Source organism: Esox lucius, chromosome 8 (genome assembly GCF_011004845.1).
Source record: "Esox lucius isolate fEsoLuc1 chromosome 8, fEsoLuc1.pri, whole genome shotgun sequence".
Lineage (NCBI taxonomy): Eukaryota > Metazoa > Chordata > Actinopteri > Esociformes > Esocidae > Esox > Esox lucius.
This window is the reverse complement of record NC_047576.1, coordinates 18516602-18541400: the sequence shown is the minus strand read 5'-3', so window position 1 is coordinate 18541400 and position 24799 is coordinate 18516602. Positions and strand designations below refer to the sequence as shown.

Here is a 24799-nt window from a genome sequence, read left to right as displayed (position 1 = left end):
TGAGACAATTCACATCGTAAGGCATTGATGACACTCTACAGTAGAAATATCTCGGTTTCGACACAGGCTGGAGGATAGCTTCAGAAAAATAGTCCAAATAACTATAGCAATTGAGCCCATGTGACTGACAGTGATTGGTTTAGAATAATGTAATGACATTTTCTATTTTAGTTTCAATCTAAGATTTCAGCAACATATCCAAACATATATTTAGCTCCAGTAATTCATATGGTGAATTTGAAGGTGTATGGTGCTTTAATTCTTTTGCTAATATTTCTAAATATGCTGGTTATGAATAGAGAGGGCCAAGCTTCAGTGCCAATTGAAATTATTTTTACACAGTTATAAATAAATATGCCCAAACCTCTACTAAAATTTTTACTTTTAAGTCTGCTCTATGATAATGCACTTTTGATTCAATCTGCAGGAACACGTAACCTATTTTCTTTGTGTTTTAGATCTTTATTTATATCACATTAAATTAGCCACGTCAGTCATGCTACAGTTGAGCTTTATTCACCCAGTACTGAATTTGGTTCTCCTCTGGAAGTGTTGGCCTTACATTCCATTTCATCAGTTAATTATTTTGTGTCTTATTTTCTTTGGGTCAGACTGACAGATATAACTCACACTTCACACCTACTCCCCAGTGTCTTTGCCTTATATACACTTTCAACAAAACCAAACAAATGATATGTGCTCTTGTTAATACGCCTACATTTCCTCTTTTGCTCACAACCCATCAAGTTTACCCTTCAAAGAATCTAGTTGTGTTTCTGTTTCACCTCCATGTGGGGTGAACACTTGTAACAGCAGGCACCCTGAGGTCCCTAGCCTGTCACCCCACAGCTCAGAAAACAAACACACGACACACGCCGTCCTTAAACCTCTTATGCTCAGCTTCTCGATCTAACTAGATGATGGAAATCAACCGACTGTAACGGAGAATCAACTAATTAAATTAAATACACACATTTTATGCTAATGGCTGAATACATTCGTTGGCAGTCTTGGGATCTAGAAATAAGTATTTGCCGGTTTATAAGCACAGCAGACTGGCTTTCCTCTATGCGTCCTCCCTCAGGGGCCAGCAAGCTCCACTTCAAACACCTGCTCTTAAAGCGCACTGCAAAACCAGCCGCAAAGATTTTCCCTGTGACAGGCAGCAATGCCCTGCTGAAGGGCTCACATTGTTAACCCTCTCTGAATGCACCAGCTATCAAAGGACAAACAAAGTATCACTCATATGTCTCTGACAGATATTTATGCATGTTTGCATGCATATGTAACAGTTTAAGTTGCACGTGTATTGCATTGTATTCACTTAAGTCAAGTTTTGATGGTCTAGAATACAGACAAAATGTGAAGTGCAATAACAAGCTCTCAGATTGAGAAGCCCTTCCTCCTGCTTCCCCTCTGAGTGTTCTTCTTCCCCGACCCGTCCATTCTCACAGATAATCAGCAACATGGAGCCTCAGGTGACGAACGGCCCCAACGGCACCACGGCCAACGGGCCATCGAGCAACAGCCGCAGCTGCCCCTCGCCCATGCAGACCGGAGGCCCTACCGACGACAGCAAGACCAACCTCATCGTCAACTACCTGCCCCAGAACATGACCCAGGAGGAGTTCCGTAGCCTGTTCGGCAGCATCGGAGAGATCGAATCCTGCAAACTGGTTCGGGACAAGATCACAGGTACGCTAAGACACAAGCCGCCGGGGGGAGACTAGTGCAGTGACACACAGGGAACAGGGAAATGGGCATGGCGCACCCTGGTAGGCGGAGTTGGGTATACGTTGGTACGGCGTGGCGCTTGAGGCCAATGATCCCGGGTGGTCTTCCAGCTGGTTACTGCGCAGTAAGAGGCTTGGGGCATGGGGTGGAGCTGGCCATTCAGAGGCAAAGCGACGGAGCACGGCGCCACGTGACATGGAGGTGTTTCAGCAGCACTTCCCAGCTAATCATGCCTCTAATCCTGGCCTAGTGGCTGTGTGGGTGGCATAGCAGATGGATGGGGAGGCTGCTTTGAGATAATGCCAGATAATGGCTTTCATTTTAGATCCTACTTAGTAACACTTCTTCCTTGATAATCTCATTAAAAAGGACCGGTGTTGAAGAGCAACATGCACTCTTGACCATGACATGTAACCAGGCTAGACTTTTGCTTGGGCAGCAGCAGGCTGATGGAAGTGCTGGGTCGTATTTTACAGTAATGGTCCTGAGCTGGCAGGAAGATAGTGCATTCCATAATAGCACCTAGAAACCACACTCCTAGCTACACTTTTTTTTACGGTACACAGTAGCAGATAATATCACTGAGAGTACGGTTTACCAAGAAGCTCTTACTGGCCTAAATGGGGAAAGTGAGGACGTTTCTGAGGATTTGTGAAGTTCTTCTCTGCCATGGAAGGTCTTTGATGACTTCGGAACACAAAGTATGTTATAAATATTCCTCTCCTGCGGTGCATGTCTATGTTGTGCTCCCATGGGTGCAATTTCGTCGTTCAAACTTTTAGACTAACAAAGCGCTTCTCCCTCTGTAGAGGGAATGCCAGGAGGCTGCGTGCACAACCAGTTTTGCATTATTAACTGACTAATGCACAGTTCAGACAACGAATCCAACTGAATAGAAATTAAGAGCGGGATGGCATTGTGAAATGCTTTGCTTGACGTAGGCTAACTATTTGTTGAATACAACCACTCTAAACCTGCTATTACCACACTGCAGGAATACTCATTGTGGTGAAGTGCATTTGGCAAAAGATCCGTTTGTATAGCACTTCTGACTTATTTCAGTCAGAATTAAAAAAAAGGACATCATCATTCTGGAGGTCATGTTTTCTCTGCGCATTATGGAATCAAATGAATTAAATGAATCTAAATGATAATTGTTATGACTGAATGCGTCAAAGATCTGAGTCAGTAAAAATAGTAAAACTGCTATTCACTACACTTTTGGTCAGATTCAGACATAATGGCAATGTTGCTTGCTCTTCAGGGACAGGCAATATATTGGTATGGCTTGTATTCAAAGTTAACCCACTAAGTTTATTGGACGTGAAAGCCATGAAAGATGTTTAACAAACCTGTGCAATGTAGAAATTAAGTACTATTTGAAATTGAAACTGTGAATATGATCGGTTTAATGTGTCTCTTGCTTAATGTAACGTGTCTTCAGATTTTATAACTCCTTTTACTAGGGAATCACAAAGAGTCTTGGTCAGTAAGCTTTCTGTAAAAGCCTGGCAGAATTGCTCCCTTCCCTCCAGATAGAAATCCTTGCACATAGCTCAAACTGCCTATGATTGTGCTTCTCCGGGTGTTGCAGGCAATTAATCCAAAGGTGCGCCAAAGGTGTAGGAAATGTTCTGTCAAACAGTATTAAACAGAGACGTACTTATTATTACAGAGACATACTACAGAGGATGCCGAACTACCGTCAAAAGTCAGAGAAGGTGCTTAATTTTCAGATGGCACGCTGTCCTCACTCTTCTAAAAAATTATGATTTTTATTTATTTTGGGGGGGGGGTGGTGCAGTGATTACGTGCTGTTTAAACTAAGGCTTATCTATGTTTCAAGGAGGACGTTAGTACACACTAGAGATCCACTAGTGCATTTCCAAACAAACCATTGAACACATTTGACCACAACACCATTTGAACAATACATTCTCTAACACCACATATTGGACATTAATGTGTCGAGACCTCACCCTTCTGCCCTTTCAGTTAACTGCATTTTTTAAGGGCAGAAAGCAAATTTCCTTTACGCAACAATTCAAAGGGAAGGAGGATGTCTGCATGGACAAGGTGAGAAAAGCCAGCTAAGCCCGAGCGCCATCAGAGACAGGCTTCTCCTTTCTCCGGACCAGGGCCTGTCAGCTTTGATGAAGCGAGAGCAGCATGAGGTACCAGCCGACCTGGCCACTCTGCACTCGTCTGTCAGGCCCGCTGACTTCAGCTCAGTGAAGTGCCACCTCAGATTGTTTACCCCGCTCCCTGCGCCTTCCTGCTACTCATATAATACACCCGAGACCTGCGGGTTTATCTTTTATTGAAGACAAACTTGCATGCGCTTCGCTAGAACCCACACATGGCCTCACTGACACTGGCACATCACCCCATCAACTTTTCTAAAGACTGAACTGAAGTGGGACACGGAGTGAAGTGTATGGGGTTGTAGAAGGTTCCACCTTTCTCTAGGAAGGGAGAAGCTGCCTGTCGTTATTCAAGCGAAGGACAGAATACGTTTGAGGCATCGACAAAAACAGATGGTCCGCCCCAACAGACTCTGTGAATATCTTTAAAGACAGCTATTAAGATGAAAATTCTCAGTCCAAGCGCATACTGTACATCTCCAGCCAAAGCAGGAGAAGCAGCTCTATTAACATAAATAAACATACACCCTTAGGGAGAGCTAGGGATTTTCTTGTGGACCTGGCAACATATTGAATGAAAACTTTTAATGGAATGCATTAGAAAAGTGTTAGCGCTTCTGGCCATCAGCACACAGAGAATGGAAATGACTGATCAGGCGCCTCCAAGGGAGAAGTTGGATCCTTGTCAGCTACCCATTTTTCGGGATCATTTTCTGCACTGGCTGCATTTATTTTGGAAAATGAATGCGTTTGTATTTATAATGACATGGCAGAAAATAAATGACTTTCATGCAGGAAACAGAAATTGATTGTGCCTGCGATTTGGTTCCTGATAACAGAGCGTCTTTACATATGGAGACAATCATTTGTTCATATTCCACACAGTAAATAATTACTGCGCTCTAATACGAGAGCCATCTTCTTCAAAGATTTCCTTTGCCAGAAGAGACCATCACGGGCTGCTGTATCCTGTCTTTGTTTGGTTTGCCCATTTGGTCCTGTAGTGATAACACTGGCCATTGTTTGACAGCGTCGAAGCCCATTATTGGGCACACAGTTATTGCTGTTGCCATTTTGAGCTTGGCTGTAAACTAGGTTAAGTTACAGTCTGTATGGCCCCACCAACCGCTGAACCCTGTACAAATCAATACTTGTCACCTTCCCTTAGTTTAAGCAATATTCTGCAATTAAGGCAAACTATACTGACAATGCACAATAAACATGCACATGTACTGTGTCAAATAGACCTCCTATTTCAGGCTGTGAAACCCCTCACTGCATCTGAGAGCAGAGCTGAGTGTAAAGACATGCCTTTAACTCCATGGGCGTGTGGAGTCTATTTGATTGGCTCTTTGATAAACACTACAGTACCTGTTGGTCTGACAGAAAGGAGATGAAATGAACAATTTACTGTTTCACTCACTTTAACCTAATCTCCTTGTAGATACTAAAATATACATTCTGAATGGGTTGGCGCACAGCCAGTGCTGTTTTATTGACTTGCAACACTTGGTTTGTTGCTGGAACTGTCTGTTTACCAAACTTTTGCACAATCTAAGCCTTCCATAGTGATGTGCATTAGGAAGGAACGATGAGGAACACAGTGTTTATTCGCTCTCCTGTGGTTCATATGAATCTCACTGGTTCATATGACAACATGATGCAAGCATGCATAAAATAACTTCCTCTGTTCAACACTAGCGATAAAAACAGTGTGATAAAAAACACTTAATATTTAAATTACGCTGGGTAGCTCATACATTGGACCAAAGTGAAAGATGGAAAACAGACACATTTACAAATAGCTATCGAATATTGCAACCCCAGATTTTCTTTGATTAGACAGAAATTATTGACTGTTTAATTAAGTTTAGATTATAAACTTAATTATACAGTCAATATGGATGGATATGTATTTGGTATAGCATTCAACACAAAGCCCAACTTCTGCTTTTGAACCCAAACACCCTGAATTGGAGAGGTGTGCAGTGCTGCTTATGTACATTAGGTAACAAAATACCTGATTAACAAAATAACATATCAACGGATCAGGCACTTTAAACTGTATCCATTCACATTTGTCATTTCAGCGTTTTTATTGGTCTACCTCATTGTGATGGTATTGTTGCAATGTGTTTGAATCATTCAATAGCATTTATTAAAGTCTTCATTGTTCGAGTTACATGCAGCCAAAGTGTTTTGATCTTACATATAACCGTCAATCCTATCCAAAGCAGCTTACAAGAGCAAGTTGGTATTAAGTGCCTTGCTCAAGGGCATCAATAAAAAAATGAAAATACCTTGCTAGCTACCGGATTCAAACTGGCAGCCCGTCGCTTATCAGCCCAATGCTTTAACCACTAGGCTTTCTGCTAGTCCTTTTCACATTCATCGTATTTTAAGGAATGAGGATATGTGCAATGTTCACCTACAGTAGGCTAGGCAAGTACATTTTTACGATTTTGAAAACTAATCCGAGCTGTATTGTTTGAATGTGTAAACCAACATTAACCCTGCAGAAAACACTAAACAGATTGTAGGATAACTACAGGCAGCCATGTGTCGTCATCCACTAGGGTATTACAGTGGAATTGAACAAGCAAAGAACCCCAAACAGTGAATTTTTTTTCCAATTCTGGTCTCTGCAAATATAAAAAATAAAGTAGACTACATTATTAAAAACTCATATAACAGAGAGCGGGAAGGCATACTTAACATTCACACTACTACATTTCAAACAGTGAGAGTTTTGACTGGGCTCATACATTCTAAGTAAGGTCGCTACAGTGTCAAAGATAGATCTATGAGCATAGTTATACAAGAGTTAGTTATAAAAAATAGACGTAAAGGTTCTTCATTCATTCTTAATGTTAATTTTCAAGGTGAAAACTGCAATTCCCCTTCAACACAATATGAACACGTCAATGGAATGAAGATTCAGGCTCAAGTGATGAGAATTGTGAAAAATGTATGCAGTATCAGTTATGGAGCTAAATGTCCTGACAAGACTAGTGGTGATGTTGTTCATTTATCAGAACATGTTGGTTGAGTCTTGGTAACAATGTTTTAGTAAGGCATGTTGGATTACCCTCAACTACAGTATGTAGATGTAAAAGGATTTTAGTTACCACATATAATTAGTTTTGTGGTTCCTTTGACCAGGTTGGTCTATGGTTAATTCTAGCGTCTAACCATTTTGGACCAATTGTTTTGGAATATAAAAAAATAACTGTTTCAGCAAAAGTTCATGAGTATGACTCTACTGGGTTTTCCCGCCAATATGTGTGCTGTTTCATTGGGTAATACCTCGTTGGGAAATTTGGCCAGTTAGCCAGTCCCCTGTGATCTGGAGGGCCTGAGGGCTGGTGCTGGCTCACGTCCCCTTCCCACAGGACTCCCCTGGCCTCGACTGCTGCTGTCGCTTTTGTCACATCCAGGCCTGACGTCACGGAGCTGGGGTGTCCCAGATTCACAGGGGCTCCTCTCCCTCCTGCCACGCCGTCATCCTCCCAGACATTCCACAAATTTCAGGCTTCCATCCAGTTCGCCTCAGGCAGCAGCAACGGAAGGGAGGAGGGACTGTGGGTGGGTGGGAGACTCCTGCATATTACAGTTGCTGCTACCTTGGCAACCCCGGAGAACAGACATCCGAGCGGAGGCAGTGCATGTGTGGTGCTGTTTATTTGGTCAGCAATTTAGTCACACTAATGTAAGCACATAAAGGTTTCGTGAGGCTGTATTAGCATTTGGATGCCATTATAGTCAAAAGGTTTGAATATATTATGACCCAATGTTAGTCAATTGTAGAGCCTCGCACTGTCACTTTATGCTGATAGTGTGGCATGAAACTGAGAAATATGGCCAAAAGGATATGATAAATAGTGGCATATGAAATTCGCTTAATAGCTTCGTAGGTCCAGGTTTGCTGTAATCAAATTACTTTTGCTATTAACTGCTGGTCAGAATGGCCTGTCAGCTTTTCATATTTAACACACTTACAGCAGCAACCAGTAAGTGGTTTATGTAGATTTAAAGTATGAATTATAAATGTATATTCAATCATATAATAATACTGCACATTAGGTCATTTAACTTTCTTTAGTAGATTAGCAACAAAACCAGCATTTTTTTTAATCTCTCATCCAATTTAATTTAAATAATATGCAATGATTTAAGTAGGAACCTTTGAGGATTTTCCACCAAACATATTTTTGTGGCAACAACTCCTGCAAGTATTTTGAGGAATGCTAGTGTGTCAGAAATAGCACTGTCCCAAGTTGTTGTTGCAGCAAGGGCAAAATGTCATGGAACCGACACAATGATACACATCTGTTTTGACAAACTGAAATATTTTCCTTCTTTCTCCACATCTTAAATGTGGCTAAATTTAAGACTGACCAAAGCGATTTGCCTGTTTCTACCTTCGGAACCTGGTGCTATCAAGGTGGGTTACCGTCAGCAGTTCATGGCACTGTCATTCTGCGCAGTGCCCCTTTCCCTCTCCTCTCTCATCCCATGGCATCCTATAAGACAGACTGAGGCCATGTTCACTAACAGGGATGGAGTGGGGACGGAAGTCTCATGTTGTCCGGGTGTTCCCTAAATCCCAACCCTAACCATGACTGTAACCCTTACCGTTCAGGGAGCAGAGGTCGTATAAAGCTAATGTTCACGACGCTGGTCATATTACTGCAGAGCATCACAATGTTGTGAAATATTAAGGACATTTCATATTTATTTTTAGTCATAGAATAATATTGTTTTCTAGATAGGAAGGTGCTATTGTGTACTGTCACACGTTAATGAATGGAATGGAAGGTACTGTCAACATGTAGAGGGTACTACAATATTGCAGGAGGAAAGAAGACAATGAGTGATTGTAGACAGTAACTGAGAAGGCCCAGTGGTCTCTTTCTCCATAGTGGGTGTGGTCATGTATATTTGCATGTTTTTGTACAGCATGATATAAGCGATGTAAGTCACCACATCGCAAGTGGCAGGACACCCACTGGAAACACGCTCGTTTTCTCATCTCACACATTCAGCGACCTGCTGCTCTCCAGGAAACAAATAATGGCTTAGTCATAGTGTAGCACCACCAAGAGGAGCCACTCGCTGGAAATAGCAGTGATTTGCCAAGGAAAAAACATTTGGTATGCTACCTATTTCCTGCTTGTATTTATTTTTGACTGTACAGAGAGTGGTGAAGACCTGGCAAGGTGGCCTCAATTAACCCGGCCCTCTCTCTCATCAGTAGTGGTTAAGGCTATAATGGGACAGCTGTTTTGAAGCATTATGGCACCACTGTGGTAATGTCACAACTAATGAGCTCAATTACCCCTACGCATGCCTGCTACGAAACCAACGCACCACTCTGAATCATGAGGGGGGGGGTGGGGGGGGCAACTATTAGCCCAGTGTTTTTAACTCAACTCATCCTAATGGAGGAGCTCCGCGTGAACCCACCGCTAACATTACCAAGCTGTTTATTTATGAAAAATATCCCTTTAATTGATGTTAAGCATTGTCTTTTTACATGTCATTCAAATGTTTCCAGATTTAGGAATGGGATGGGACTGCCATGGTTAGGAATTGAAAGTCAAGGAAAAATTTACATCTATCCTCATTAAAATGTCATTAAAACAGCAATGCATCATTTCGGTTTGCAGTTTTAATTGACAATTAAAATATATAAGTTAATGCATCCATTAGATTAAACGGCATTGGGATAATTTTCTGTTTGCTTCACCATTAGAGGGTATTTATTATGCTATCTTAATGGGTTCTTTTAGCTTCCTGAGATGCCTTTTTTTGTTGTTTGTCTGTAATTACCCTTAATGGTGTTTGAAGAATCCTTCAAGATGGCAGGCAGCCTTTCTAGTCACACATTGATCTAGTTTCCAATTTCACACAGTAAACAACCAGAAAAGACACCTTTAAATGAAAAAAGAAAGTGAAAACTAAAACACCTGTGCTACCCTGTAATGTACTGATAACTGATCTCATAGCGGTTGCTTTAACTGCGTTAAGGCATGCTGTGTGCTGCATTGCGCTGCGCCGCGCTTGGCTGAGCTGTGCTGTTCTGAACCACGCCGTGCTGTGCCAGGCCTGTGTGTTTATTTCAGGCAGGCAGCACGCAGAGATGAACCCGCTGGGCTGCTTGCGTGCGTGCGAGGCAAGCCGTTGTTGTGACAGGCCGCAAGCTCGCCCGTCTATGTTGGCCCACAGTCTGTGCATCGCCTGCATTGTGACCTTGTAAGGGTGTACGTACGGTGTTTGTGTATACTCTATTCACCGCGTTACTTTGAGCAGTGGATAATCCCCTCCGCAGCTCATAGTTTGCTCCGGTAATTTCAAAATGTTCTTTAACTTGCACGTATGCGTACTGTGTGAGTATCTGTGCGTTGGCGTGGTCTTCGGGAAGCAGCTAGCCCATGTATGGGCTGTTCTGTAACTGGTGGGTGGAATCCCCACGTGGAAGTACATCGTGCTGAAAGCAGCTGCTTCGTCTCAGCTCTCTTCTCACCTGGGGAGGGTTCTCGGCCAGGCAGAAGGTGGGGGGCGGGAGTAAACTCAGATCTCCCCTCCTGCCTCGCCAAGATCGGATTGGGTAGTGACTGGTGCCAATTCCCTAAAGACACACTGGACAGTGAACCTTGAAACAAAGGTAGTGGGAGAATTTCAACAGCGACGCATCCATGTGTTTGTTCAGAATCCACTCCAGCTCAGTCGTGTGCACACACGTGTAAATATAGTGCAAGTGCTTAGAAATATACATTACACGCTAATACGAGCACACAAATGTCTATTGTTGAAAGGTGATCGGCCAGTTTTGGGGAGTAGTGAACTACAAATTACAATTAGTAATTGAATTACATTTTTCAGTTGCTTGGGGGTAGATTAAAGCCCAGTATTACATTCATAATTTTTCGAACTGAACTACAATGGCCTGAACTTATACATTATTGTAAAGTGTTTTTTTATTAAGTATATTTGCATGTTAATAATTTAGCATAGCCTTTCAGGAATGTTTGTGCCAGAGTCAAATTTGAATGAAACGGAAGCACTGTATGTGTGAACTTCTAAATAGTGGACATTGACCAATACGTAACTCCTCTTCCGCAAGGGACCGTCAATACAATCAGGGGGACTTTTTCATGAGGGTTTATGCCACGGACTGGCAAGGGTTTGCAGACATGGCTTTGAGAAACACAGGTTTATGCACCTACAGATTTTAACAATTTGTTTGGCGTCAGGCCTGCCTAATTCTTACTTTGACAATTTTTTGTGTTCAGTAGGCTAAATTACACATTCTGTTTACATATGACCCCAAAGTGATCTGTTCTTGCAATATGTATTCTATGACATTTCAGATTTACATATTATATATATTTTGAAGGATTAGTGTAGATTTTAAGAGAAGCTTTAGTTAAACTTCTTTCGGGGGGTAGTAATTGAGGGCTTGTAAACTCTTCTCAAAGTAGCTTCCCCAACTCTGTGCTTAGCAGAGTGGACATGACATTTCTGGGGCCATGATGGCCTCTCAGAAGCAGAGTGCTGAGGGCCAGGTTGAGCATGCATAGGAGGGATAAGCACTGGAGACCCGATCCACACTCTCTATACACAGCGCCCACCTTCCTGTGGGCTGTGTGACTGTATCCTGAACCACAACCCAGCACGTCCAGGCAGCTCGGCATGAGTGTGCTTCGGAAATCACACTTCATTTCAGCTAACCTTTTGTAAGCTGAGCTTGTCGAGTCTCAAGTTCTCCTTGTGAAGAAGCAGAAGGGGTAGGAGGAAGGTGATGGAGAAGGTGGGGGGTTCTCGGCAGTTGGCTGTGTTGGCTAATTATTGTCTACCCACATTGAAGGGGTATGAGAAGAGATGTCTTTGTGAAAGACACTTTGATATTGAATCCACATCCACAGGCTCACAGATGTATTGCGTTAATGGCAGAGTTCTTTTTTATTGTCCAAACCTTTCCAAGGGGGTGCTGTCAGATCAGTGTCAGCAAGACGAGGGGTAAAAATAGCTGTGAACCACTGAGATTTTCTCCAGGACAGGAGGTTTTTAATGAACAGTGGGGAAATGATAATCCAGGGTAATCCACGGAAAGTGAGGGAGAAGCATCGTGTTTGATGTGAGGAGTACAGCTCCCTTTTGGCCCAAAGCTGAAGCCTGCCTGCCTTGGATGCTATTTACTTGGTGCTAAAGCAGTGCTGTTTTACATTTGTGATTCACTTTGTCTTTTCCAATGTGGACTTAATGCTGTCTGTTTCCATTAATGGAAATAAGTGTGTTGCTCCCCTTGTACTTGCCAGGCACTTGTGTGGTGAGTTTCCCCCCCTGAAAACTATCACACATCCACAATGGCTCTGGGCGGCTGTGAGCTTCTGTTGAAAGTCAGCTAGCTCATGAAAGCAGTTTCTGCCTGAAAGAAATAACCAAAGATGCAGAAATATGTTGAGTCAAAGCAAATCTGTTATTAATGATGCTGTTAGACGTTTATTTATTTATATTTTAACTATGAAAATTGTTCACATCTGAAAGCCAGTTGTAAAGACAATTCTTGGAGGGTTCATTGCAACCAACAGCCAGATTTTAGTGCTTTGCTGCAGGTTTAGGAAACATTTCTTAAAATGCTACTAATAGGAGATAACATGTACTGTACATTGCATTACGTTGCATGTAGAAAACAGACTTGCCTGCAACCACAATTTCTATATTGCTCTGTTGTCCCTTTTATATAAGATTTGCAGTGTTTTACTGAAATATATTGTGGTTATGTTTAGTTCATACAAAGACAAATGTTCATTCCATTCTTGTCAGCATGCACATTTTATATAGCCATTGCTGTGTAAGGGAATTCTGAGAGGTGGGAGGTGTTCGAAAGAGGTTTACGTTAGAGGTTCAGAATAACACCCTCATATTGTGTCCATCCATTTGAGATGTTGAAATGTTATATAATGAGGGGTAATTTCTTTATATATGTTTACAACAAGAAAGCTAAGCAGGCTATTCCTCTGTATAAGTGAATTGCACGTCACAAATATATAATGTATTAGTACAACTGGCCAATGCCGTCTGCTGTTTCTGCACTGTTGTAATTCTAGATCTACTGGGTCTCTTGCTTTGTTGTTAAATAAATCTTTTTTTTTTTATTTACAGGGCAGAGTCTTGGTTATGGGTTTGTCAACTACATTGACCCAAAGGATGCAGAGAAAGCCATTAACACATTAAACGGACTCAGACTTCAAACCAAAACTATCAAGGTAAGTCTGATTATAAAACACTCTGCTGTGCCCTAAATATATATTTTTACTCAGGGTCCATGCACTGTATGTTTAAGCTATGGTGGGTATTGACTGTGGCTTCAGATCAGCAAGAGATAAGATTAGACCAATTTACATACATGTAGAGGGAGAGTAAGAGAGACTGGAAACATGAAAAATGGCAGAATCGAAGAGGGAGATAAAATAAAAACTGTGAGGTATAACTGACTTTCTAATTTATTTGTAATTGTCAAAATGTAAAGGTGAAACTAGAAAACATTTCAGATGGAGTGGGGGCAGTATGTAAAAAGCATTTATTACATACTGCCTAATAGTGCTCTCAAATTAACTTAAGGACAGTGGTTGTCAAAGTGGTGCAACAGAGCCAAAAGCAGAGCCATATATTTTAGGATGGGCACAAATATGCAATGTCTGTAGCTTTATCAGTTGTCTTTTGAAACTTGATATCCATATCATATCGTCAATTTGAGAGATTTTTATTATTAAGAATTTCCCCATCAAAATGTTGCACCATATTCTATCAACTTGGGTGGAAGCCATTAAAGAAAATGTTGAATAACGTCATCTGGAGAAAACGAACTAGTTTTACTGTCTTGACCAAATCTTTTGGTAGCAAGCTAGCCAAAGCCCCTTACTAATGTTAGCTAGAATAGCTAACTGATTAGATGAAGCATGTTTGTTAAACTAGACAGAGCGTACAGAAGCTCCAGTTTAGCTTATGCAACACATATAAAGAAAATGCATGGTACTATCAATCTTGTCTCAACATTAGCTAGCTACTTGGTTTTCTGACTAGTTGTTATCTAATTAGCTACAGTAGCTCAGTGGTAAGGTGGTAATGTTTCTGACTACCTTTACTTTCTATTTAAGTGAAGATTACATATACTTTAAAAAAAACTTTCCACAGGGTCTACTTACATTTTCACATGGTAACCTGCCAGAGTAGGAATCCATTCCTCCTAGCTGATGCAATGTAGTAGATAGCAGATAATGATAGATACTGCACATGTATGTTTTGTTACTATGTTGCTATTCCAATTTAAATTTAGGTAGCTTAAGATCCTGGAGTGCATCTTTATTTAATGTCTACACATTTCAAATGTAATATTAAAGAAGCATAAATTGAGGGAGTATATTTTATTAGTAGTATGGTTTTATTACACAACATCTAAGTACTTTGTCTTTACTTGTTGAGCAGGAGTACTTTCATTCTTTCCATTCATATGGCTCCGTTATGTTGTTCGCTTTAAGCCATACTGTAATCTGCTCTGCTACCATAATCCAAGCCCTCTCAGTAACATATTTCTAAATCTAATCAGATCGGATTACCCTGCCAAGCTGAATAGGAAAAGCCCATACAGAATCCCCAATCCCTCGACAGCCATGAAGATGACAGGTCAACATTGTGAAGGGAAACAACCAAACCAAATCAACACAGCCTAGGCCGTTTTCAATCCTGCATAGTGCTTTGAAGTGAGCTCTGAGAGGCAAGGGCGTGGAGAGCCAGCCAGCCAGAGGTGTGTGTGTGTCTGTTTGTGTGTGGGTGCATGCGTGCGTGCGTGCTTGTGAGAAAGGAGCAATCAACATGACCCACAGTTTCTCCAGCGCAGGTCTCTCCCACTGAGCATAGCTGACAGGTTAGTATGAGAAACAGGGTCTGTATTTGTAGCGTCCCGCTGCCACTCATATCTCCCTAATGAACTCTACAGAGACGTGGCACCGGTGGGCCAAACTGGCACCCAGGCCTCCAGCGCACGCTACTGTAGTGGTGACTCTCCCCTGTCATTCCCATGCATCAGGCTTGTGTTCAGAACGCCAGTCCATTTAGGCGTCAACAGCATGCCAGGGCCAGTCCCCCCTGGGCCAGAGAGGAGAACCTACTGCCATTTTTCTAGATGACGCTGTCAAAACCCATAGCATATTCTGAGCTGCACGCAAGCTGCTCCCATCGCCGGCCCCTCGCGCAGCCTCCTTCCTCCCACAGCTTTTGTGTAATAAAGCGGGAGCGATCTTCCGTGTCTATCGTCCCAGGGCAGTCCAAAGAGCGTGCCCACCGGTGAGCCTCGTCTGCTCGCTCACGTGCACAGCCCTCCTCCCCCCATTTTCGGTCTTTCTCTCTCTCACACACACACACACACACACACACAAAACACAGAGAGTGTTCCACATGGCTCAGCTTCCTCTGTCTGTCCATCTTAACCAGTCAGACGGAGCGGCGTCTACTTCACCTCAGCTCACAGTGATGGCAGTGGTTGCTCTCACTTGAGCTTTAGCCCAAACCTTCTCCCTCTCTTTTTCTCTGTCTCTCCCTTTTGATTTGTGATGTGCTCTTTTTAGTCTTGCCACTGAGAAACACATTATTTAGACAGTGCTACCCATATCAATGAGGTCTTTTGTGAGAAGTTGTGAAGAAAAAGGCCCCTTTTTTACAACTTCTAATAAGTGTGTTCAAGGACATTATCTTCTTGAAATATCCATTCAATGCCACAGGGCCTTTCTTTCAGCACCAGAGGTTATCTTAAGCAGCCATGGAAATGAAGACAGGCTTCCTAATAGCAACAGACAGCTCTGTCTTGCAGCCCAGTGTGAGGCTCTCTGTTGGGAGAGAAGAGCTAGCTGCTTACGGTGTCATTGAACTACAGTTCACACGCCTATGTGCCGAAAAAAACATTTAGAGCCCTTTTATAGTAAGACACTTGAAAGCTGTGTGATACGACTTCCCTCAGAGGATGAAATATGTGTTTTTTGATGTAGTACTGATTGTAGTTAATATGTAGGCTTTAATTGGTTAAATTGTGCTTGTAAGACGAAGGAAGAAGAAGGATTCATCCGCCAGGGTTATGCGCCAGGGTTGGAGTCAATGCTGAATTAAGTTGACAAACTCTTTCACAACCCTGTTTCCAAAAAAGTTGGGACGTGTAAAAAAGTTTTATTTACATAAAATACAAAATGAAATGATGTGTAAATCATAAATCCTTTATACCTATATTTAATTGAATATAGTAAAAAGACAACATATCAAATGTTGAAACTAAGAAAGGAAAAGAATACATGCCCATTTTTAAATTGATGCTGGAAACATATTTCAAAAAATATGTTTACCACTGTGTTGCATCACCTCTTCGTTTAATAATACTCTAAGTATTTGGGAACTAAGGAGACTAATTGCTGTAGTTTTGAAAGTGAAATGTTTTCCCATTCTTGCTTTATATTGGATTTCAGCTGCTCAACATTTCGGGGTCTCCTTTGTCATATTTTTCATTTCATAATGCTCCAAAGGTTTTCAATGGGTGACAGGTCTGGACTGCAGGCAGGCCAGTTTAGCACTCAGATTTTTTTACTACTCATGCAGAATGTGGTTTGGCATTTTCTTGCTGATAATAATAAGCAAGGCCTTCCCTGAAAGACGTCCTCTGGATGGCAGCATACAGTATGTTTTGCTAAAACTTGTACATATTGTTCAGCATTAACAGTGTCTTCACAGATGCGAATCACCCATGCCACGTGCACTAATGCACCCCCATACCATCACAGTTGCTAGCTGTTTAACTTTGTGCTGATAACCAGCCAGGTGGTCCCTTTTCTTAGTCCGGAGGTCATGGTTTCCATGATTCCCAAAAGAAAATTCTAATTTTGATTTGTCAGACCACAGGGACAGTTTTCCAATTCACCTCAGTCCAACGTAAATGTGCTCAGGCCGAGAGAAGGCAGTGGAGTTTCTGGATCTTGTTTATATATGGTTTGTTCTTTGCATGGTAGAGTTTTAACTTGCATTTGTGGATGCAGCGACATACTGTGTTCACAAACAGTGGTTTTCGGAAACTGTTCCTGAGCCCATGCTGTGATGTCCACTACAGAATCCAGTCTATTTTTAATGCAGTGCCACCTGAGGGCCCAGAGATCATGGCCATCCATCATTGGTTTTCGGTCCCTTGCATACAGAGATTTCTCCAGATTATTTTAATTATATTAGGTACCATAGATGATGAGATCCCCAAACCCTTCGCAACTGTATGTTGAGAAACAGGGTTGTAATTCAATGCTTGAATTTGAATTGACTTTGAATGGACCACACCCAACAGTAAGCATCATGTTAATTTAATTTGAATTTAAAGAGAAAGATCTTCAATGAAATGCAATTAAATTAATGAAATAGCTTATTTATTTTCTCAACATCTCTGTAATGTAGCATTATTACTATCACTAATGTTAAAACAATTTTTTTACAAAATTCCCTAAAGACTACAGTCGTTTATGGTAATTCGTTTGGTCTGGAAAAAAATATCATGGTGAGAGTTACATGGTAATTTTTGGTGTTTTCTTGTAATAACAGAAATTTCAAAAGCATGCGAACCAGTCAATAGCGTCCGTTGTAGTATCATGAAATTATTTTTGTAGCTTTTGCCGGACACTCCCTGCTCAATCTGGTACCACGTTGCCCTATGACCTTGTTTGCTAGTTGATGTTAACAATGTTTTGCTTTTATTTAAAGACTGAAAACGAGGAGACATAGTGATGATAGGTATTGAACCGTAGTTTCCGGCAAGGAGCCACGTGACCATTGAGCTGGGAATGATACCACTGGCCCACAGCTCTACACAACTCACATCAAAAACAAAACAAAAACAAAAACTTAGTAGCTAAGCAAAGATAGTAACAACATAGTGGCTGACATAAGGAAACAACACACATTAAAACAGAAAGGCAACCAAAAAATTGCCAAAATGGGCACATACTGTACACACATACAGTACACACGGCCCAGCTCCCCGATTATTGTGGGCAGCAGATTTTTAGAGAATCTGACCAACAACCAAAAGGTTATTAGATGACATTCCTGAGCTGGCAAGGTGGAAAAAAATTAGGATGTCCTGTCCCTGAGAAAGGCATTTGACCCTAAATGCACCCATATCGCTCTTCATCACCAGCCGCCCCCAGATTACTTCACTTCCCGGTGATTTACAAACACCATAGTCCATCTGAAAAAGGAAAGAAAAAAATTGCATTAATCCCCAGAAGGCAGGGTATAGAAACACAAAATAAAAGTATATACATATTTATTGAAAAGAAGCACTGAAACTTTTCGAATGTTTAATGTTAGCCCATATCCCCTGTAAATTGACTGGTTCATGGTTGAGATGGTGCTTTCATGACAGTCTGGGTGTCTTCTATTCCCTCAACCGTTTAGAAACCAATAAATGGCAAATAATCTAATAAAAAAACATGTTTTCTCCAACCGATTGAGCGATAATGTATGAAAGTGTATGAAACAGTTAGTTTTGCAGGCATTATTAGCTGGGCTTTCCTGGGTAAGATGCCAGGCTGATGAGGTACAATTGAAAAGCATTTCCAATTTCCTCAGTCTGTTGTAATAATTCAACAATGTTAGTAGAGGCTAGTATAATTTAACACACGACTACATGTACTCTTCGGGGATTCTTACAACTACAATTTTGCTGACGTCAAATTACCCTGTTAAGTAAAATTTTATTTAATATGCAATGGAAAAACAATAGTTGACACATTTCTCAAATATATTTTCCACATTAACTAGTATAGCTTTCAGAAGCAGTTCCATAATCCACCATTTGGCACTGTGCTTAGGCATGGTCATGGCTGATATGTGAACATTCTCATGTGAATGTTTATATCAAATCCCTCCATTTGTGTAGAAATTATTGTTTGCATGGTTTAAGCATCATTTTGTGTGTACACACAATTGAGCCCCCAGGTATGTTGAATTTCGAGCAGTTATTGAACTGGTGAATAAGCTAAATTGTTCGGGTATTCTTCCCAGTTAATCTCTCAAGGTAAAGTGTTGCCTACCGCTAATAAAAAGAAATAGCCCTTCTAGTGATAGTGGAGGCATCCTCTATAGCCTTCTCAGTTAGTGAGCCTACAGTACCGTAGTGTAGTGAACCCACTGTGTGTGCTTGGTCTCACACTTGACTGAAATAACAGAGCCAGTTTGAGAAAAGGTACAATGGGCATGAACTTTCTTTCAACAGCCAAATGCACAATTCTGGTCATTAGGAACCCTGGCTATATTTAAAAAAAATTGAGTTCCTCATTCTAAATGTTAAACTCATTTTTATTTCAATTTTTACCCAATGTTGCATTTGTTGCATTGTGATTTATGATGTGAAGAATGTTCTGATCTGTCCCATAAGTCCAGTAGTGTTTTTCCCGCTGTTCCTTCAGTCCTGTAGCAGGCCACATTTTGGCAAATGAAAAACTAAATGACCTGCTGCTGAAATCCATGCTGAGATGGGAATTTCTTTCCAAATCCATGCAGACATGGGAATGTCTTCCCAAATCCATGCTGAGATGGGAATGTCTTCCCAAATCCATGCTGAGATGGGAATTTCTTTCTAAATCCATGCTGAGATGGGAATTTCTTTCCAAATCCATGCTGAGATGGGAATGTCTTCCCAAAGTGAGACCAACGATGAGGGTAACCACCCTTGCTCTCTGTTGATTGGCTTGTCGTTTGCTAGTAAGTGAAAAATGAGGTTGAACCGAGGAAACAGGACAACACCACCAGATTCTCCAGTGGCATTTCAACCAAAGCACTTCTGACATGCTCCAAGCATGCTCCAAATTGTACTTACATACAAGTAGTAACGGGAACAGATCCAAGTCGCCATGGTATACATTGACCTTAAACTTATCACTTCCAAGAACCTACCGACAGCAGTTAGAGGGTACGACCATTAACCAAATGCTTGTCGGTTCATATCAACAAGGTTATGTGTTTCTGCTTTTGAGCGAGGCACCCTTATTGCTCCGGCAAGTTGCGTTGGATAACACCGTCTGCCGAAACATTTATGTAAATGTTCACAGTTTTCCGTTATGATTCTCCTTTTAGTAAGCTCATAAACACTTCCCCACAGTGTTCCCTCACTGTACGATCTAAAAACAAAGAGGAGTGGAGCAGTTATCTCTAGAGTTTCACAGGTGCTGTCATTCTGGTACTTTTTCTGTCTTTTCAAATGTGTGGTTTCCTCCTCCATGACACCTCTGAGATTCTCAGCACAACTCTGGTGCTGCTACCATGTGGAGGTGTGAGAGGAAGAAGCCCGCTGGAGGTGGGAGGAGCAGGGATGCACGCTGGGATTGAATACACACACGCACACTCACGTTTATCAAACTCCCAACCCAGTCTCCTTACTCTCACACGTGCAAGTACTTTTAACAGCTAGTAAAGGTGTTGATAGATCAGAAAACTGGGGCTTGCTGACATGGGAGAACACAAGAAGGGAGTAGAACCAGGGAGTAATGAAGTAAAGAAGGAAAGACAGTTTGAAAGGAGAACAAAAGGGCAAAGTGGAAGATGACTGTCAGTGAACTGATTCGGTTGCCTTCAGAGCAGCTCAGGACACCCTGTTATTACGTCAGGATGTGTTGCAGATCCATCGTATTTGTACACGTTTAACAGTGTTTGATGGCTTACATCTCTAAATGTCAATCCTAATGAAAACCCCAGACAGAAAATCTCAGGCGGTAGCCAGATTAAACTCACATTTGATAGAGCACAACCAGATTGTGATCTAGAAGTAAACAAAGGACATGGACTTTTTCAGGTAAGAGTTATTATAACACAACTTCGACATCGGCCCTGCTAGAGAGGAAATGAACACCTTCTAATGAAAAACAGAGCAGCTTCTCGTAACTCTTTCAAATGCTAGCTCGCTATGTAGTGAATTCCCTTAGGTTTTATAACCTTTTAAGAGTTAAGAAACAAGAAAGAAAGGATACATCTAAAGGAGGGAGGTGAGTGTATGTGCTGTGACAGAGTGAGAACTGTGACCCAGTCTAGCAGGGGAGATGACAGCCAAGCGTCAACAGTCTGTGTGAGAGTGGGAGTGTGAGGGACTGCTGTGAAGTGTGTGAGAGGGCGCCAGCGCGTGTTGCACCGAAAGAGAGGGTGTTACAGACCCGGGGAGGGGTTGTGAAAGTAGGAACCTACCTCACTCAGCCCAAACAGTTGGAGTCAGTACAAGACCCCGCCCCCCACTCCTCAAACTGGGATTGAAAAATAAAGAAATCTCACCAATTCGTTCTGTTATCTCTCACACACTCTCCTTACACAGGATGTGAGCCCACTTTCTCCCCCTGGCTCACTCTTGGACACACATATACACACACATATGCAGACACATATGCATGTGTGTATTTGGTCTGCGAGTAAGCAAAGGTAGCAACATACAGTGGCCTCTAGTACTATTGTCATCATTTCTGAAGATGAGTTAAACATTAAAAAATTACTTTTTGTTTATCATCTATAATATGAGATCAATCTTAGCTTTCATTAAGGTAAAAAAAAAAATCTTAATCAAGAAATACATATATTTCACAGAAACATGTAACAATTAATGACACAAATTTTTTTATGAACCAAATCAAACAGACGTTTCTTCCTACTTCCATATACGTATATTATTTTTAAGTTCATCTGAGACATGAGCAATCCTGAAGTGTTCATCTATGAGCTCCTGTTCCCAGGAGTATAAATACAGTATTTGTTGATGCAAATGCCACATTACCTTTTTCATCTATCGACATTCAGAGAACTCACAAATGAAATTAGGCAAAGTTTGTTGACCATAAATAAGGCAACGGCTATTAAATAAATTCCTGAAAATACCCATCTCCACTATTAGGCAATTATTAAGAAGTTTAAATCTATTGAAGCTGTGATGAATCTGCATGGAAGAGGACCCAATTGTATTTTGCCCCAATGTAAAGCAAGGTGGATGGTTTGAGAGGTAAAATAAATATTGAACGATCATAGTTGGGTAATTGCAGAAGTTTGTTGAATCTTGGGGGTCATCAAATCACCAAAACTAAAGTTAGACATCATCTCCATGCCATCAAGCTATCTGAATGTCTTATCAGAACCACAAACACCAGAGCTGGATTTGGCGTAGATACAAAGACGGTCATGAAAAATAAATACTACCAGATATGAAGAATGGTGGATATGGTGGTGGGTATGTGATGTTCCGGACTGTTTTGCTTCCAAATGCCTTGGGAACCTTATTAGAATACGTGGTGTTGATTGTGTCGAAGTACCAGCTGTTAGAGCAAAATTCAACTGCCTATGCCAGGAGGCTAAAACTGGGTCGTCATTGGATTTTCCAGCAGGACAATGATCCAAAATGTAAAACTGGTGGGAGGAGTTGAAGAGGAGAATCGACAAGCAATGACCAAAGACTCTGAAGCGTCTGGAGAGATTCTGCATGGATCAACGGTCTCAGATTACTTGCAATGTGTTCTCCTACCTCATCAAAAATTATTGGAGAAGACTCTATGGTGTTATCTTGGCAATGAGAGGTGCTAAATTCAGGGTCCAATAATTGTGACACATGAGAAAAATCTTTTCATTTACTGACAATTGGTTGTTTTTGTATTTGTATTTTTATATTATGAATTATGACTCAATTACAGAATAAGCTGATCATCAACAATTAAATGTTTTCATCTTTATCGAGGGTGCTAATAATTGTATTTGTTACTTTATATTTTTGTCCAATACTTCCATATGAACAATGGAGTAGAAGGTTAAATTCTAACCGTTTTGCTACGGGACAAAAATAAAAAGTGTTATACAACAAATAAAATACACACTAAATTAGCAGCCATCTACCTTTTCTCACACCTCTTCAAAATGGGGTCTCCAAGGCTAATTTGCAAATGGCTTTTAGATGAAAGCTGCTGTAATGCAAGTAATGTGCTAATTAAAAGAAGCTCAGTCAGGTGAAGCCCTGTGATTCAGGTCATTTTTTTGCCAGTGCCATAGACAAAATACAATCCAGTGCTGTTGGCACATCTTTCTCACCAAATTGTAATGCAGGGAATAAAAGTGTGATTATTGAATTGAGAAAAACACTTTGTACAATAACCATTTACTTTGGAGATCACCAGTTAGAGATGTACAACAAACCAAAATCTATGCCAGTCTGTCCCGTCTAATACCTATCTTGGTGCCTACCTGTCTCCTCAGGTGTCATATGCGCGGCCCAGCTCGGCTTCCATCAGAGACGCTAATCTCTACGTGAGTGGTCTGCCAAAGACCATGACCCAGAAGGAACTGGAGCAGCTCTTCTCCCAGTACGGTCGCATCATCACCTCCCGCATCCTGGTGGACCAGGTCACAGGTATCCATGGGGTGCCTTTTCATTAGTCTCAAACATACACACACACGCAAACTCCCCAGGCAGCCCAGCGTGCACGCACACACGCCTAAACGCACCAATGTATGTTCATCTGAGTCATGTACGTCCTACTCAAAATCTGGGCACAGACACACAAAGGGATTAAACCAAATGTCATGACGCGCGATCATGCCGCATGACTTCCACTGCACAGCTTTTAGATCCATTACAGAGGTTGGGCCGGCCCGCGGCAGGCTCCGGTGTTATGTGTGATGTGTACTGATGAAGCAGAATGAGTACAGCACATTGTAAGCCACACTAATTTGCCTAAGCAGAATAAATCAGCCCTGGCACTGGAACCCCATCCACACGGAGCAGAGCAAAAGCCGAGCAAGATCAAGTTTACCGCATGCCTGTTTTATTTGTGGCTACGCTTCCACAAGACCTGTTCCTGGCCCTCGGGGATTCCGAAGAACAACACGAAAATTCAAGGCGGTGGTAAAACACGTCTGTTCACACAGCTACGCCTCTCGGCAGCCAGATATCCCTCTCAACCTATTCTCAAACCACGGTCATGAATAAAAGAATCCAGGGATAGGCCTAAATGGTCATGGAATGGAATGTCTGCCACATTTCCGGGGAGCAGGATTTCTTTTTTAGGTCTCAATAATTCATGGTATTACCATGCTTGCACACGGTTTCGGTCTTAAGAGGCGAAGCATGTTCTCCACAGGCCCGGTGCTCATCCTGCCGGTCCGCCAGCAGTCTCTACCGCTTCCATCTATTGTTTCCCAATCGGCACTGTTGAAGGGAACAGTAGGCACTACTAAGCAGGATCAGAACCTTTACATGTCTTACACTGCCAGAACCACTCCGCAGAGAGACAGCCATGTACACACACACACCACACACACAAACATGCTCTCTTTCACTCTATCTTCGTCACACACGTTCAGGCACACACATGCACACTCTTTCAGTCTGTCTGTGACACACACAGAGCCTAGCCCAGCAGCACATGCAGGCCCTGCCCAGCTCAGAGAGGCATCCCCTGAGGCAGGAGGATTCGCTAGAGGAATTTTAATGACTAATTACATTTTAGTTGCTAGTGATTAAGAAACAAGGAGGATTTTAGAGGACCCAGAGAGCTCAGTGCTGGCACATCTTCCCAGTTCACACGTACCTCCATAAAGAGAAATGAGACGCAAATTAAAATTCTCCCACGACTCCGCACAAGTGTAAGCATTGGGCCAGCAAGATTGAGGGGAAAAGAGGCCGTTGACTTTCGAAGTTACTGCCTTTGTCTTTAACATTTTTAGTGGGTCAATGTTCATATGTGTGGGACAGTTTATCGTGCATTTATTTCAACATCATTAAGCACACAAATGCCAGTGTCATCAAAAGAATGTGGTATTCCATATCAAAAAATTCCCTCTTTGCGCACGAAGATTGAGTTAATTTCCACAGACCT

The 24799-nt window shown here is 41.7% G+C and overlaps 1 protein-coding gene across 8 annotated transcripts in view; it reads left to right on the top strand.

The window, feature by feature from the left end:
• elavl4 (ELAV like neuron-specific RNA binding protein 4) overlaps positions 1 to 24799 on the top strand; it is a 70499-nt gene that overhangs the window by 29494 nt on the left and 16206 nt on the right. For all 8 annotated transcript variants that reach the window (XM_010897805.4, XM_010897803.4, XM_010897804.4 and 5 more), the window contains 3 exons: positions 1455 to 1695; positions 13047 to 13150; positions 23178 to 23331. In XM_010897805.4, coding sequence (XP_010896107.1) covers positions 1455 to 1695; positions 13047 to 13150; positions 23178 to 23331 — 499 coding nt within the window. The remainder of the gene's footprint in view (positions 1 to 1454; positions 1696 to 13046; positions 13151 to 23177; positions 23332 to 24799) is intronic.